The sequence below is a fragment of the Falco punctatus genome (genome assembly GCF_963210335.1).
Source record: "Falco punctatus genome assembly, chromosome: 5".
In the NCBI taxonomy this organism is placed as follows: Eukaryota; Metazoa; Chordata; class Aves; order Falconiformes; family Falconidae; genus Falco; species Falco punctatus.
Window position 1 is genome coordinate 49,876,332 of NC_137584.1, and position 17,974 is coordinate 49,894,305.

The following is a 17,974-nucleotide window of genomic DNA, read 5'->3' on the forward strand; positions in this document are numbered from 1 at the left end:
AGCTACTCAGATTTTATCTGCTCCTTTAGATTTCTTACTCCAGTCTCTTCTATGATCTCTGATTTCACTGTGTGTTTTAAAAACATGGTTTCATTTACAGCCAGAGATGACTTAATTGAGCCTGCCTGTCAATATATCACATGATGTCTTAATGGTGTACATAGAGTACAGTAAACATCTGAGGACCAATTGCTGCTAATAACAAAACTAACCCAAAGTGGCTTTAAAAATCACACTTTAGAGTGCCATTGTTTTTGAATACCATAATGACATACTGTCTGCTGTCTGAGGTTCCTCCACAGAGGCTGATGTTGTGAGAGAAATATTTATTTCTTCTGTATGAATTAAACATATGATAGCTATTTCATGTACCACTTAAAAGTCATTAATTCTTCATGAGAGACTAGGACTTACAACAAAGTGTCTGCTGCTAAGCCTACTAGTTTTCAACTTCAGAAATCATGGATAAGTGCTGCCCTTTCCTTTAAGTGAAATTCTGGCTGTACCCTGAGGAATAAGAAGCAAAAAGTGGTGCACTAAATGTCCAGTTGCCCTATAGATTTATTTGACAATAAACTAGATGTTACTGAAGTGCTAATTCAATAAAGTACTTAAGTATGGACATAGCTTATCCATATGAGTGATGTTATTGGAGTCGGTGAGGGCTACTCATATTCTTAAAATTATATGTGATTTGGGACGAGAGTATGTAATAGCTCTCCTTTCATCCATATTTTGTATAAATTTCTAAGTATTTTCCAATATGTTTTGCTTTATAATTTCCACTGTTGTGTCACTGTGTTGTTAGAATGATCTTGCTTTTACCCTGAAACAAACCAAACTGCTTTACAAATCAAACTGTATATAGGGACTGTAGTAGCTACCACACAATTCCTTGCAGCAGCTATAATGATAAGAAGCAAGGAGCGTAATTTCCAGTTGAAAAGGCAGGAAAGATTCAGGTAGGCAAAATATAATTATACAAAATGGGACAAGCACTTGCCTTCCCATCTGTTTCTTACTCTTAGGAGATCAATACTAAAATTGCAGGATGAAAGTTTGAAAGCTACAGAATTAACCTATAAACCTACAGGATTGCTCTCAATGTTTATTATGGTGACTTCTCTCTTTATTTTCACTTCAGAGATCTCTAAATCCCAGAATGATATGGCTGACAGACGTCTTCTAACCACAGATTATGGGCAGAGCATGGAAAGAAGGAAGCAAAGAAGAAGCCAGTCTGACACTGCCATCAATGTTACAAGCAGGGTATCAGTGTTGTTATACACAGTCTCTAACTCTAAGGGCTGTTTCAGGAATGGAATATATTTGTAAGACTAATGACTTACACAGTGGAATTTTACTTTTATTATACAGGCAGGGCTTAGCTGATGTTCACTGACCCTGGCCAGAAGCCTGATTCCTCACGAGGTTTTTGACTGAGTCTGCACACTTGATCTCAGCTCAGAGCTGAAATGTTAGACTGAGATTTTACAAAGACCCTCACACAGGGAGAGAGAGGATGGGTTGTTTGGCTCTCAGGCACTCACAGGCTCTCTTGAGGCTGATTGATGTCTGCTCTTTGTGATTGTTGGGCTGCAGGGAGGTGCTCTGTCTCTTGTTCTCCTCCTGCCCCTCTTACTGCTGAACCAAGCTATGACCATCCAAAACCCATCCTGATGCTTTCTGAGCACTTTTTAATTTGGGAAAAAGAAAACGCTGACTGCTGTTAGTTGTTGGGCAATTTCCCTTTTCCTTTTGCTTTGGTTACAGTCTCTAGCTTTCAGTGTTTTCCTGAGGAGTTTGAGAAAAATCCAGCAGGACTGAAGATGATGTCACGCATCTGCTGTACAGTTACACAGAAGATTTTGTTTTGTACACTTTTACCTCTCAAGTGACAGAACTTTGTCCGTACTCAATTTTCCACATAATGTGTACTTACTGAATCTCCTTGTTCATCTGAATGAGGTAAATGTGGTCTGCTAAGTGCCTGAATTAGATGCTGAGAAAAGCTTTTGCTTCGGGCCAGACCTCATGGCAAATATTACTCACAGCTCCCTTGGTGCACACTTGTCACTTTCCTCTGAAGCGTTAGGTGTTGATAAGTGGAAGAAACAGGATGTCAGACCACATGGGCTAGTGGTTTAAATTGGCCCAGAAGGGTCTGTAAACTCTGGAAAATTAGTTCTGGTATTTTTGTGTGCAATTATATTATATGGCAACAATTATTAACTACCCGAGTGCTGCTTTGATTGTGGCAAACCACACTTCAGTGTGACTTTATTCCAGTGGCAGAACACTGCTCTTCTAATGCATTGGAAAACATCAGAGTTGGAGGTGATATGAACTTAAACTATGCTTCGTTAAATGCTGATCACACATAGCCTGTCATGTTTAAAAGATGGATATGGATTCTTTGGCTTTTAGAAATATATTAGTAGGAGATTCCAAATTATTTGTGTGGGGGTTTAATAGCCCATTTAAAGCTTTAGGACTTAATTTATGTCTACCATTTCCGTTACAGATTTTGAAAGATAGGTTTCAATGCTCTTTGTGTGTCAGAGTACTATTTCTCTGAGTCAGGAAGCTTTTGTTTCATTCAAACCAATTAGACTATATTTAAGCTAGAATTTTAGTTTTGCTAGAATTGCTGTTGATACCTTTTTCTTGTAAATGTCATCTTAGCCATTTAGCTTGTTTTAATATTGAAAGAAATTTTACTTGTCTGTCCTTGCATTTATATGATGACTTAATGTATCTTTACTGTGATTTTAAAAGTTATTTTTAATCTCTACTAATGTCAATGGCACTATTGCATTATTCTTCCATTTATTTTTTCTTTTCCGTCTTTTTTTTTTTTCTTTAAATAAAGGTAGCTGTTTACATCCTTACTAGAACTATGGCTTAAGTTTAGGGACAGAACCTGTTTTAAATTACGCTTGCAAACCAACTAATTACTCACAATTATAACAAAATATGAAGTAGAAATCTTACTTGTGATTTCCACCCCAGAAAGAACTTTCATTTTTGGAGAATGAATCAAAACATTATTTGTTCCCCTAGAAAGTGTACATTTTTCTCCTAGGAATGACTGGGAAGTAATAGCTGTAACTGCCATTTTGAATGTGCCAGGGTATAAGACTGGGGCACCACTTTATTCTCAAGAGCACTGTCTGTTTCTTGAGCAAGTTTTCCAAGTTTGTGATATGTTCAGAGCTTGATTTCTTCAGATTAAGTTTGAAAGAGATTGTGTTTAACCTCAGTGATAGTGAAAAAACAATCCAATGGCAAGAACTACCAGCCAACGTAAAATCTGGATTTAGGAAATTAATTGAATCGTGTTTTCTAGGGCCTTTCACCATCAGAACCTCTTAAGTTCATTAAAGGAACTGCAACTATACCTGCCTTACTGGGGGAACAAGCAGACACGTGAAGCTTTGGAAGCTGTCTGCGGTGCATTGGTAGCTGTGTGTTACCCCTCTTGTGACAGCAGATGCGTGCTGCTGCAGGGCTAGGTGGGAGTCTTGCTTATGTGACCTGATGTGAAGTTTAGCACCGGTAGTTATGTTGCCTTGTCAATCACTTCTGTCCTGTTTAACACAATAGAGAAGTCTTTATGATCCAAGTAGAAGCTAAAATTCATTGTGTAGTAGGTTATGTTGGTTAGCAAGTGAAATTGGTGGTGTTTCAGTTTTTTCTAATGCAGGAGACAATTTCTCTGCTGAGAAATATGATGTTTTGGTTTTGTTTGGGGTTTTTTGGTGGCTATATTCTAAATGCATAACAGCATACTGGTTTGGATTTTGCACATCCTGTTTTTTCAGAAGTAATCTCAATATATTATCTCCTCTGTTGTCCTCATTCTTTAGTGCTTTCTGCTGATTGTGTAGGAGGGGTTCCCAGGTTTGTTAAAGGTATATTACCTGTTCCTTTTATGCAAATAAGGCCAAATCCTTTTTGTCGATTCAGTTACGCTATATTCTTTCTAGTCTTTCAGGTAATCCCTGTTATACTTTTTTTAAAGAAATTATTTTCTTAGATCCTAATCACCTAAAATTTTTTACCTCACTCTTTTCCTATTCATTGAACTGTGAACGTACTTCTCATAGATTGTATTCTCTGGGGTAGCTGCATGCCAGAATGAGCTAAAATCTATTTTCAGCATATTTCTAGCCATCTGTATTAGTCTTTTGGCACTTCATTCTATTGTTATTGGTAACAGAGGTGGCTGAAGGTAAAGCTCAAGGAGTTTTGTTACTATGTATCATAATTTTTCACAAATTATCAGGGTTTTCTTGGGAAAATGGGAAAGGTGAATGGACTTAGTTAAAGCAAAGTCAAGAGCACCTCAGAAATTTAAGCTTTTCCTGTAAGTAGAGCTAAACAAGAACTTGTGAGTCTGTTTCTATTTTCAAGTCTCTTTCAACTTACGTTCATTCTTGCATGGGTAGACATGGGCATGTGTCATGCATATTGCAAAGTACTATTTTTAATTTCCTAGAGGCAAGAGGGTTTTTTTCTTCCAAAATTACTGTTTTGTTAAAGGCTAATAAGGCTTTTATTAGTATATTGCTACTTTTGGTGTGTTATTAGTAGGCTGTTGTTAGTAGTTGCTGTGGTGGTGATCCTTAGGTTAGGTAGTGGTTTGTTGATTTTAGAAAATTATGAATACAATGAATGTACTTCTAGCTGGGATGAAAGAGTTGTAAATCAACATCTAATGAAGTTACTACGTTGCCTTTGAAAGCGAGCCAGCTATGTGGCATTGATCAGAGTGAATTGTAGCTATTTGCTACTGATTTTTCTTCCGATGGCATTCCTGAGGGAATCAGTGCTTTTTTCTTCAGTGTAAAAAAAATTACTTGATAAATTTCTTACAGATTAAAAGTACACCCAGTCTTCAGCAGCTCATCGCTGGGGCCCAAAATGACAGTGAAATTCTGACCAAAAGGAATTGCAAGGAGGAAGACATACCAACCAGTCCCACAAGTGATGCAGTTTTCTGTGATGGCAGAAAACATGTAAGTTAAAGGGTGAAGCACAACAGAGCAGGTGCTTAATGGGAACATACATAAAAGCTAAGATCTTGTGCAAAATGTTCACGTATTTTGGGTTATATTATGAAATGAAGGAAGAATTTTACTTAGGTTTGTATCTGATGAAAGTCTGACTACCCTTAGCACAGTCCTCATAGTAACACTTTTTGCAGTGAACTTTTTGCAGCATAAGCCCAATCAAATTAATAATGGATAATTGATAGATGGATAGATCCATTAATAATGAATAACGGATAGATCAGCTTCCTCTGAATTTTGCAAATGCAACTAACATTCTTCCTATTTTATATTAGGGTTGGGATCATGGAACATGGCTCTTTCTAACCTAGTAGCTAGTTTTTTCTCTTAAAACTTTATTTAGCAGAAGGGTTTTGTTATTCTGCAAGAACTGTGGTAATGGAAATGTCAGTGGAAAATCAAATGTCAGAGTGTCAGCGGATGAAAAGGAAGCTGACAGTGATGGAAGCCAGGGGAGCAGTTCACAGGTTTAGGGGATGGCACTGAATCATTGACTGATGGATGGTATTTTGCAAATGAGAGAGGAGGAAGCCAGTTATGAATTAGTTCAGCACATGCTTTAAAGCTGCTGTGATTAACTGTGGAAGCTAAGTTTTATGTATTAGTGATGAGGTTAGGCGGGGTGAAGTGTCCAAAGAATCCATGGTTGATGTTGTAAAGAAGGGAACTAAAATGACTTTTAGGGAATCAAATCAGCCTGCTCACTTTGCAGAGAAGTATAAACACACACAAGGACCTTGGTGCTCTCTGTCATTTACCACGTTGTGGAGTCTGAGATGTTAAACTGACAAATGGATAACAGTTTTGGATGACATTTGTGTTTCTAATGACATCCGTCTGAACTGGGTTCTAAACAGCCCGGGCTTAAAACTGAAACATTTTCTATCTTACAAAGGGAAAGATCAAGTACCATTAAAATTTCCTTTGTGGGTAAGTGTTGGATGTTGATGACTGCTTCATGAAAATGTGTCTTTCAAAAAACCAGATGGCATTGCTTCCAGTCATGCCAGCCAGAGTGTGATCCATGAAGTCATTGCTAAACCCTGGTTCACTGAATGAAAAGGATGAACGATTTCTGAATGATTTCTGCATTGAATCAGTGTGACTCCTGATCAGGTGGGAGACACATGTATTGATAGTCCAAACATCATTAATCAGAACACCTATCCAGCCTCTCTAAACAAATAAGAGGTTCTGTGGAAGAAATATGAGGGACTTTTGCAGAACTTTTTTGAGCACATATGACCTAAGACAAAAAAATCTGTTTGCATTCCTTTGTCATGAAGGATTTTGGTGGAAAATAAGCATTTTGTGGTCAGATGAATAAAAATATATCAGTGAGTGAAAGAGCAGAGCTGAACAAAGCTGCAGGGAAATGGATTACACTGATACACACCTCGTGGAGGGAGCAAGGTTGCACACAACAAGCGTCAGGTCAGGACAGTCCCAATGCTTGTTGTGACTTCCTCAGTAAGCACTCTGACCCTTCTTTTGTCAAGTTTGTATGTTACTTAGAGCTTGTAAGACAGATAACTTCTTTAATTAATTAAGCTGTTGGTATGAATTTTAAAATGAATATTTGGCAAGCTGCTCAAGCGAAGAACATCATCTGCATGGAAGAGAGATACGATCTTACAAACACTGCTCTGCACTCTTAACTGCGGGGTTGTGCAATGCAGAACTCCTGGGTTAACCAGTCCTGTGTGGGCTGGTGTTTATTTTCAGAGGGAGGGGTGATCTGACACAGGTATCTTAGCAATCTAGGGCAGTGTTGCTGTGAGATTAATCATAATTGTGTCTTCGTGACATATGCTATGTAAGTTTCTAGGGCTCACCTTGAAGAATATCTTTATAAATTAATGCAGAGCAAACTATTTTGATTGAGTTGATAGTTTGTTACAGTGAAGGCTAGATAGTACCATGAAGTTACATGTCTGTGCTGGGCCACAGGAAGAATTAAGAGTCTTTTCCTTCATTGCAGTTTTATGGCCTCTGTAAATGCTAGATAGAGTTGCTGTTTATATATGTGGATGGACAGCGTCCAACCTTTGCTCCATAGGCAGAAGTAGATGAAAGGAGAACAAAATGGCTAAGGCGAGTTAGGAAACACCTTCTTTATGCACCAGCTTATGTCAACTGGATGCCTTTGTATTTTAATCTTTCCTGAACAGACTGCTCTGCTATGGAGTATGTAATTTTTGTAAGGAATTGGGGCATCTTGTAGAATATTTACTGGATGTGCAAGGCCACTTTCGGTTCCTGTAATACATGGTAGAACCCAAATGTCTTGGCAGTGTATTAAAAGCAGTCTAGTTCAATGTTTTGTGTGTTCTCAGATTTCAGAGGGGTTTTTTCACTCTTCCCCTTTCAGACACTTACCTTGTTTTTCTCATGGGAAGCCACATAGCAGTTTTATTTAGAGACAATCTCTAGATCTAGAAGCTACCTAAGAAAGCATTTTCTTAGCCTAGAGAGCTTACTGAAAAGAAGAAGGCAAAGCAGTAGCTGCAATTGCAGTCATGATTTTCACGGCTGTTATGGAAGCAACAGAATGTTTTATACAGGATACCATAAATCTTCATGATTTACAGTAGCTCTGCAGGCATGTCTGTAAAGATACTGACCTCTGAGGGAAATAAATGCTTTGTCCTGTTTGATCTGAAGCTACTTTCCCCAAACATTTGTCTTTTCTTAGGGGAGTTTGTATAGTCTTAACAGCACTTGCACTGAGACTGGCAATTTTGGCAAGACTAACGTCACAGGAGAAATAGAGTTTGCCATAAGATACATCTTCAAAGCTTGCATCTTAGAAATTTGCATCAAGGAATGCAAGAACCTGGCTTATGGAGAAGAGAAGAAGAAAAAGTGTAACCCGTAAGTATTTTGTAGAGACTGAGAATAGAAAAAAAAAAAAAAAGGAAAATATTCTTGCTTTAAGATACATAATCGATTGATGTATGATCACTCCTTTCCTTGCCAAGCTGGGAGCAAGCACTCTCTATTGGTAATACTCCTTAGTTTTGAAGCCATAATGCAAATACAGCCCACTGAACTCACATGAAAGAGAATATTTAAGTATTAATGTTCACATGACCTACACACGAGGAACTTTGAGTAGGAATGTATTGGTACTTGATAGTGGTCCAACTCAGCTTGCAGACATTTTTTTTACTGGTTTTCCTTGAATCAGTGTTAGGGCAACTTTCAGCACTTTAAACAATCTCCCACTTTCACTGTAGCGGCTATTATAACAATTAGCACTTGTAAGAGTTACAAATTATTATATACTATTTGCATGATTATACCTTTTTTTTTTTTTGCTACATGGTACTTGGTGATATAAAGATAAGATATTTTCTTCATTAACAAGCAGCAATGATCCTAAAGTTGATTTTGGATTTGTTTTTTTATTTGAGCACATTATATGCTGTTTGTTGTCATCATAAAACTGTTACTACAGCTGACAGGGTGACTTCTTTGGTAGTGATTTTATCAGAGGCCAAGAGCATGAAAATGAAAGATTCCTATTCAGATCCTAATCCTTTCCCAATTAGAATAGAATTGAAACACATTAGCTGAATGATATACAGGGATCCTTATAGTCTGTCTGCTTTTATTGAGAGAAGATATAAACCACAATTTGCCGTTTTATTGCTTGGAAAATTACAAAGTCAGTAAAATTGTTTAAGAATTAAGAAAAAACTCTCATCTAATTAATTTTTCTTCTCAATTTGATTACTTTTATTCCTGACCTCCCTGATGTTCCCCCCGCCCTGTCCCCCACCTCCCCTCCTTTCTGGTGACTTTCCCTATATCCTTCTCTCTTTCTACAAGGTATGTTAAGGTTTATTTACTTCCCGATAAATCTCCTCGGAGTAAGAGGAAGACGGCTGTCAAAAAGAGCACAGTGGATCCAGAATTCAATGAGACTTTGAAGGTACCATTTTCAGTTGTGTGCTGCAAAGTGTGCTTTTCCATGGTAATGTCCTCTTTTGTAATGTGCAATTCTGCAAGTTCAGAGCTGTCCTGATGGAGCAAATCTAGGAGTCACTGACAACAAATTTTTTTTTAAAAAAACATGTTTTCCAGTTCAAATAAGAGAAAATGCTTTTGGAATTACAGTAGTAAATTGCAAACCATTGGAAGAGTCTGCCTTTGTCCATGAAAACACTTTTAGTGAATTCCAGTGTTGTTACCATGTGACAAAAGCGAAGTATAGACACATTTTTTTGTACATTCAGGAGCTAGGTGTATTGCAGAGCAGTTAGTATTGTACACAAGTATCCCTTTCAACTGATGCTCCTTTTGTCAGTGCCACTGGAGTGTCTCTCTGCAGTTAGCTGAATGCTAACTCAGTTCCACCACCTTTGAAATGTTGTCTGCTTCCTTTTCCCTGGGCAACTGTTGCCAGGCCATCTTTGTAGTGTCCAATTTCAAACGTTAATAATCCCACCAGAGAACAGTAGTTATGTTTTTAATTCCTTAATGCCTTGCAATATTACTTCTTGCATCCTTGTAAGAACTGTGTGTAGAAAATAGCAGCCCTTATTCTCACCTCAGATACACCTAATGAAATGTGAAGCTGAAGCTGAGTACCATCGTCTGGGAGAGGCTGGATTAGTTTGGTTGTTCCCAGCTCCAGTTTTGTACTCCGATTGCTACAAACTTATTTTTTGTGTGCGTAGCGAGTTGCAGTAGCACGTAAGATGATGAGTTCTTCGGTAATATGTTATCTTGGAAGAGACTTGAAACGAAGTTAATGGAGGGACAAACTTGCACAGTTGTTCCTTGAACTACTCAAAAGTTTCACTGTTACCCCCATCACTTGGTGTGTATGAACATTAGGAAATTGGAGTGAGAGAAATAGGCAAAATGTTTGAAAAGACCATTGTTAAAATTAGATAACAACAAAAAAGATTTATGTAATGTATGTAATTCTCATATACAGCCCAAAGTTTGTATATAGGGTTTAAGTTGGGAGGAAAAAAACCTTGCAGATGGAATAATTGGTCCCAATTTTATAGTGCCCTTTCTGGTGCCAGAGTCATGCAGAACTGATAAAGCGAGAGTGAGAGCCATGCCTGAACTTGCTGCAGAACGGTAAAGGTAGTTTTAGTTAGAAATCTTTTTAATTCATTTAATTATTAGTTTATCCAGGGTAGCAGAAATGGTCAAAAGAGCATAGTGCTAGTGCAGGTAAACTACATCATGACACTGAGCTCCAGCTCAGTAGGATTCAGCTGCAAATTAAGGCACATATATTTAGATAGCTGCATGCATGAGAGATGTGTAAATGCTCTTGGAATCACTGGAGCCCAGGGTGATTAGCCCCAGAGCCTTACACCCAGCTTGTGATTCAGCAGCTTAAATGTGGGTAGTGATGTCCTCGTCCATGCCATTGCCTCCAGCTTTCAGTCCAGGTGGGTGCGGGTCACCTGTAGGGAGGCTGTCACATTTGCCAGTCTCATGTGGGTACATTAGATACCCAAAAATGTCTCAGAGGGCTCTAACTATGTTTTGGGAGTGATCAAGGCTTTAATTAGTGGTCAGGTGAATGACTGCCTTGCCCTGACTGACTGCACTGAGTAATGTCCACTGACCACAATGGAAGTTTTAGCAGCTTTGTTAGGTGTCTTAATCTTGAACTGGCCTCCAGAGCAGCCAAATTCTGGGGGGAGTGTAAAACAAAAATATAAAAAACCACCAGCAAAAATGGTCAAGAATTTATAAAGTTCTGAATTAATAATCAAAATTTTTAGTAAGGCAGGTCAAGGTATTCCCGGAATGTTATTTCATATTTAGATGAGCATTACTTTAGCGTTTAAGTAGTGGGGTAATATGTAGATTGCAAAGCAAATTCAGACAACATGGTTCTGTCTGCATCCAGGTGCCTTCAGCCATGCTGCAGCCAGGCTTCCTTTGAGCAGGTTATGAGCATTGGCCCACATTCATCCTGTGTTGCTTTGTAAATGCTGTTTATCTTTCTAGTACAAGATTGAATACTCCCAGCTGGGAAGTCGGCAACTGCAGGTCTCTGTCTGGCATGCAGGAGCATTCAAATACAGAGTATTTTTGGGGGAAGTGGTGATTTCACTGGCAGCGTGGAATTTTGAAGAGAACTCGATGCAGTTGTTCAACTGGTACCAGCTCAAACCCAAGGTGATTCTTAGTTTTTGTGCTTAGTTGTATCTTAAGAGCAAGATGGAGTGAAAGCTATGAAAAAGTTCACCCTTCTGAGATCGTTGAGAGAAGAATGCTGTCAATCCAGCCCATATTAGTAAGACATGCTGCAAACATAAATAAGCTGTGAGAAAGATGTGAAACAGAATGATTGCAGTAACACAGATTTCTGTATGTCCCTTTCTTCAGCTTGAAAAGCCTGAGGTTGATCTTATTCAGTACAGTGGTGAACTCCTTGTGTCTGCAAGACTGTCGGTACCAGCGCAGTATAACAATTTCCAGTTTGAAGGTATAAAATCTTTCAGCATACGTGAATTCCTTGGCTAGAAAACAGTTGAGGTCAATGAAGAACAATGTGTCCATATAAAATTCCTCTATGGGGTTCATAACAGCTCCTGCAAATGGTAGTTTGTGGTGTATTATATTTGAAATTGATTAAAATCCAAACGTTTTCCAACTTCATCTTTTAGTTTTTAATGCCAACAAAAGCTGCACATTATAATGGCAGCAGTATGATGCATCCAGCTGTTCGGCAAGCTTGTGCCTGTCATGGTGTTGCCAGTAGACCTTATTCTGGAGGTGATGCAGCAGTTTTACTGCCCAAGGTAGAGACCAACAATTTAGGGAAAAGGTGGAAGGGAAGCGGCTGCAAGGGTACCAGACTGGCACCCTTGGCTTCCTCCAGTGCTCTCATTTTAGAGAGATGGTTTCACTTGGAAGGTGTTACGTTCAAAAGGTAAACTCAGGATTTGGTTTTCGTTAATGAAAGACTTGTAAGGTACCTTAAGTTACCTTAAGTACTGCTGTAGTGTGTTAGAGCAAGCACTTGCTGGCGGAGTAAAATAAACACTTTGGGGGGGAGGGATAGGACAGCCTCATTTTCCTTACCTGCCTAGACCATAGTGAGGTACACAGAGGTTCAGAGCTCTGGTAATGCTGTGTCAGGACCAGAGCAACAGGTAGAGACCAATAGGAAGATCTAATTAGCTGTTAGGTTAATTTGATTGCCTTTTCTTTTCCAAATGACCCCAAAGTTACCAGCTTGCTTTCTTCCATTTTTCCTCCCTATACACACCTGTGTATTGGGTCTCTGCTCTGTAACTAGAGCTGTAACAGAGGAGCATTATCATACCGTAAGTTTGGCTGTTTCTCCTGCTTCTGGCTTTGTTGCAGAGAAAGGCTTCTGTGGGTACTGCCCAGTGTTTACTTTTCGTAAATATAACAGAAACCTCTGTCTTTGGAACAGGAGTCACAAAACAACCTGCTACTCATTGCTTGCTTTTTTGCGTGTGTGAATCATACACTGTACGAGCAAGTTAAAGTCTTTCAGATGATTCCAATATAGCACTATGAGTCCTTATCCCAGTAGCACTGCTTAGGCTTTTTCTTACTTATAGCAGCATCTTAAGCCATCTAACTTATCTAGCTGAGCTAACTGGTTATTTCATGTGATAAATGCTCATGTTTCAGGAAATAAAGACCAAGGAGTTCCCAACTGCCAGCTTCAGGTTATGATAGTTGGGGCCAAGAACTTGCCCATGCTGAGATCTGCTGGAAAGCCAAACTCATTTATTAAAAGGTATGTATGAGACCTAACACTTCAAATAGAAAGTGCCACACGCACTCTGGTCAAATGTATGTATTAACATGTTTTCATCAGGAGACTGGCATGTGAAAGTGGTGTTGTCCACACTCTCAGTCAGACTTCCTTGTAAATGTGACATTTGGGTGTCTGCACAACAGCAGCACTCACCAGGGCAGTGTGGGTCCCACCTGCTCTTTGGGTCCTGAATGGAACTTCAGAATTTACCAATGTCATGAAAATTTAGAGTTCACTGGTGTAAGTATCTGTTTTTACATATGAGGAGAAGAAAAATAAAAGTCCAAATCAAGATAGTATTTCTGTTCCTATTTTCAGCTGTGCCTTTGCAGAATTAAATATAGCTTTGGATACACTGAAAAGGAAACTTCTATCCTTTCTATTCTAGATATTTTATAAGAGGAGGGGCTGAGTTTTTCTTCAATGCACTGAGTAGTCTGTATGCAGGATCATTTTACACTTCTGTCAGGCATCAGATGCCATTGGAAGTATCATACTGGGGTACACTGACAACATCTCATAAAGCTGTTTCACTGTCTTCAGTGAAATGGGTGAGCATTTCATCCTACTGAAAGGCAGGTTTCAGGCAGCATTGGATATCAGAAGGGGGAGCAAAGACTCCTTCAGCAGTCAGTGACAGCAAAGGAAACGCAGACCAGAAAAGCCGACTTGCACTCACACTGAAGGCAGACAGGAAAAGGAGCAAGTCCCAAAATAAACACACTAGTACCATGTTCTACCTTGTACTTAAGCTGAACTTTTTGCTATTTAAGGCAAACCAAAGGGCCCTAGTTGATTATTGCAAATGTTCCATTTTCCGGATAAGTCAGTAACCTTGCTGAACTCTTGTTGTTTTGGGGAAGTTGTCTTATCCTTCCAGACCAAGCAGAGGTAAAGCAAAAGTCTCCTGTCTTGAAGAAAGAAGCCTGTCCCCAGTGGAAGCACTTGTTTGTCTTTGATAGTGTGACCCCAGCCCAGCTACAGCAATCATGTCTACACTTGACTGTCTGGGACCAGTCAACTTTCAGCTCAAGTGATCATTTCCTAGGAGGAGCCAAGCTTGGTGCAAGTAAGTTATCACTAAAAATTGAAGGTAATTTGGGAAAAAGTTCACTTAGTTTACATTCAAAATAATATTATTTACACTGTGCTATTTATTACCTGCTATCATGTGCCTACACTTGCAGCCCCAGCCCCTGTCCTAAAGCAACTTGGCAGTCTTGGGCTTTGATCCTGCAAGAACCAATGCACGTGTTTTAGTTCACGTCTGTGCAGAAGCTCAAGGCTGTCAGTAGGAATTTTCAGGAAAAACCATTTGTTAGCATGGTAACTTTTAGTGTCAGAGCCTGGCCATGCTAAGATAGGCACAGAAAAGTTGGGTGGACTTAACTCATCTAGAGCTCCATATCTGTTTTTCAAGACTTGTTCCTTGAGTTGTTTTCTATGAAGTGGCTAATTTCAACTACTATCTCATCAAAAGGAAGCATGAGAAATAATTTCTAGTAGACTCCAGCCTTGCTTTTGTTTGTGCTTATTATTTTACATCTACAAATTGGTCCAATCGGTGGGAGATAGAGAAACTTGCTCAGAAGAGGCTATTGCACATCTGAGTTTTGCGCTCTGTGACAGAAGAGCGAGCTTTCTCTCTCAAGACTGAGGAAATACTCGAGAAAGCCTCTGCTCACTGAAGAGGCCCATTTAACTGGTAGTTGAGTAGGGAAGCATTGTCACTTGAACACTGCTCAGTGGAGTCTCTCACCCCTGTCCTCCCAGAGAGTGAGTGCTTTGATTTCAGTATTTGAGATGAAAGGCTCAAAAAGACTGAGGCTCAGTCACTTTGTTATAGTATCAACATGCACTTTAGAGTATTACCACTAGTAGTAACTCAATGCTGTGCAGGCTTCCTCGCAAACTTCTTTTGAGTGTCCTTCCCAGCATTTTCCTTTCTGCTAGAGTGGGAACTACCTGCTTCTGAGTGAAGACGACTATCCAAGCCCTAAGCCCAGTAATGCATTAAAGTCACTGGAGATGAACTGAAGCAGTGGACTTAATAGCAGAATGGCATTATTAGTTGCACACTTGCTCCACTGCTTTTAGTCATACAACCAAAAACTTTTTCTTTGCTGTAGGCTGAGTTCTTCAGAGAGTGATCCTAGTTTAGCAGGTCATAAATAATGCTTCAAAAGTATAGCTACAATTTATTGCAATTAATGCCTTGGGAGTTACAGAACAGCTGAAATTGCTGTAGAAGTGGGAGAAGCAGTGTGGTTATTACCTCGTCAGCTGGGCCGGAGGCTGGGTAAGGCCAAGTGAAAAGTAACTGTGACTTCTGCTTTCTTGCAGAGGAATTTTTTGACTCTACAGACCTTGTTTCTCAGTCTGTGGTCCAATGGCAGGAAGTGCTCTGCAGCCCAAACATGTGGATGGACTTCACACTCATACTGCATTCAAATAAGGAAAACTTTAAATCATAAGAGATTACCACGCAACAACTTTTCCTTTCCCACATGTGATGTTTTGTATTCTAGTGCCACATACCTTTCAGGTCTGGGGAAAAGGTGCACTGCAACAGTACCTACTCCAGCTTTTTGGGAAGAGTTATCCATTTGACAGCATGTGATGTTCTGAGGGTTTTACTTCACCAAAAATTCAGGCTCTGTTATGTGTCTCTAGCTGGAGTATAAGGTTAGTATTGTTTCCTCAGGGCTGACTAACTATTTTAAATACATTATGCTGACAAGGCAACAGTAGCCAGATGATATGCAGTTTTCCATTTCTGGGCATAGCAGAACTGTAATTAATTAAATCACAGATAGGAATACTTCTTAGAGAAAATACCTGTCACCTTAATGTTACATGCTTTCACTCTGAGCTTGACATTTTACAAATGTTCAGAGAGAACCAAGAACTAGCTTATCTTTAACTGCTTGCTGCAGATGGGTGTTGCTAACACCTCTGCTTCAGAACCATCTACAGTGCCACTATTATTTTGCATGACCCTAAAAAGCTTTGGCCTGTGGCTATATGCCTCTCAAGCATGCGCTGTATCATGGTGCTTAAAAACCAATTAAACATTAAGTTCTCCCTCAGTAGGAGTGTGGGGCGACAGCTAATAGAACAAGTGTAGCTGTAGGAAATTCATTGTTCTTATCAGTTGCCAATGTAAGACAGTATTAACAAGTCTGATGCATATAATATACAGCACAGGACAATAATTTAGCTAAGGTTATTTGTTCACGTGAACTGGTGGGGATGCAAGCTTAAGGCCCGGCTACTGCGTCAGTTCAATTTGCCCCAGATGTAGTGTTATGTTCAGCAGAATCTTTAATATATACAACTGTAAGTAGTGCTGCTGTTACATACCTCTAGTCATTACAGCAAGTATTCTCCTTTCTTCCTTTCCAGGTCAATGAGGCTTTTAAGGGCTTCAGAGTTAAAAGTCACAGGGATTCACGTGCTCAGCTCAGGAACTAAAAGAACAGTAGCACACCTTACACAAAATACACCCCACACAAGAAACACCTGAGTCCAAGTCCTTTGTTACTTTGCAGATCTTTTATTTAGATGTTTGCTGCTGCCAATAAAAAAAAACACCACACAAGATTCAAGTCAAGTATAAAGCAGCATAGATGTTGTAAATGGAAGAGAAGAGCTGACAACATACTGTATCTCACTTTCTAACAGATTTTCAAGGAAAGGGGGAGATTATAGGGGAAGGAATGGTCACAGAAATGCTCTCCACTAGAGAGAATACAACTGTGATATAAACAAGCAGTCCCTTCATCTTTGGAGTCTGAAACTTTAAAGCAAACATTTAAAAAAATTAGAAAATTTGTTAGAAAAATAGGTGCAGTAAAATTGTATATATTGGATCAGGTGTACATATAACAGTTTTCATTAAGTAAAAAAATGATCTTTACAAATAATCAGCTGCACTGTATCAGACTACAGTGTTGTTTAGACATTTTTACAGATGCAAGTCTTATTAAATCTGAAAAGTAACAAAATATACAGAGCAAAACTATTTCCCTTTAAACTAGTATTGCAATCCATGTACTGCAAGTTTTACACACACATATATATATAAATACTTCACTATAACTGATCAGTAATGAAGCTGGAATGCAAACACAGTAGTGTATGAGATTCCAACAGAGTACTTGCCTAGCTTTTACTCGAGGAGGGTATCATTGTCTCTGAGCCATCACTGCAGTACTTCTCCAGCTGAGAGCAGCAACCAGAAAAAGCCTGACTTCTACACTAAGTAGTTCTGAGGTGCTGTCAGTTCTTCTGTGTGCATGGTGGGGCTGGGGGACAGACAGGACCTGGGCATCAGGACCACAGGGAAAAACCCAGGGTTTACAGACAGACATGCATCCATGTACACACACACATACAGGTGCTTGCAAATCCTGACTTCTACTCGGCTGTTGGAGACTATGCTGTAGCTAATAACACAAAGATATATGGCACAAAATTCACCCACAGTTGCTTATTTTTAGACCAAGCTGAATCCAGCATCTGCACAGGGCACATATCTTCAAATAGAAGCACGGCCTATGAAAATTTATCTTGCTTAAAGAGAGATGTGACTTAAGGCCTTTTGGCACTAAGCAAAGGCATGAGCAGCTTCCAGGATCAGTGGTATGATGAGTTTTGAACTGTACCAAATTTAATAGAAGGTATGAAATAAAAGGGAGATTCAAACACCTCTGGGTTTAGAGAACATTTGTTAAGTGTCATACAGTGACCCCTCCTCAGGGAAGAAAACAAAACCCAACCACAATTTAAAAAAAACCAAAACAAACAAAAAACCAAAACAAAACAAGAACACAGCTTTAAGATCTGCCTTTCCCACAGTCCTGCCTTCTTGGTACAAGCATCATTACATCGCCTCAAACTCATCAATTCTTTGCTTGGTGTTGCCTTGCCGGATCTGCCGCAGCGTCTTGTACTTGTCACGTCCCTGTCGCATGTTCTCTGAGTGGATGATGTCATTGTGGGTCCTCTTATTTTCATCTCTAGCCTGGGCCAGCTCATCTGTCAGTGCCTGCAACATAAAGAACATTAAGTTTCAGCTCATAGCAGTAATATTCTTTGGCGAGAGCTGACAGTTGTC

General features: G+C 39.4%; 2 protein-coding genes across 4 annotated transcripts in view; one reads left to right on the top strand and one right to left on the bottom strand.

The window, feature by feature from the left end:
- Positions 1 to 17,974, top strand: part of SYTL3 (synaptotagmin like 3) — a 40,802-nt gene that overhangs the window by 19,353 nt on the left and 3,475 nt on the right. The window contains exons 8-16 of one of the 3 annotated variants that reach the window (XM_080390042.1): positions 1,145 to 1,269; positions 4,881 to 5,021; positions 7,771 to 7,949; positions 8,910 to 9,012; positions 11,064 to 11,234; positions 11,445 to 11,544; positions 12,726 to 12,834; positions 13,719 to 13,924; positions 15,199 to 17,564. In XM_080390042.1, coding sequence (XP_080246168.1) covers positions 1,145 to 1,269; positions 4,881 to 5,021; positions 7,771 to 7,949; positions 8,910 to 9,012; positions 11,064 to 11,234; positions 11,445 to 11,544; positions 12,726 to 12,834; positions 13,719 to 13,924; positions 15,199 to 15,329 — 1,265 coding nt within the window. In that variant the 3' untranslated portion in view covers positions 15,330 to 17,564. Of the gene's footprint in view, positions 1 to 1,144; positions 1,270 to 4,880; positions 5,022 to 7,770; positions 7,950 to 8,909; positions 9,013 to 11,063; positions 11,235 to 11,444; positions 11,545 to 12,725; positions 12,835 to 13,718; positions 13,925 to 15,198; positions 17,565 to 17,974 lie in introns of those variants that run through there. The other 2 variants (XM_080390043.1, XM_080390044.1) reach the window with 2 other exon arrangements.
- The window catches only part of EZR (ezrin), a 36,179-nt gene continuing 34,593 nt past the window's right edge, over positions 16,389 to 17,974 (bottom strand). The window contains exon 13 of the mRNA XM_080390045.1: positions 16,389 to 17,905. Within this exon, the coding sequence (XP_080246171.1) occupies positions 17,741 to 17,905 (165 nt within the window). The 3' untranslated portion in view covers positions 16,389 to 17,740. The remainder of the gene's footprint in view (positions 17,906 to 17,974) is intronic.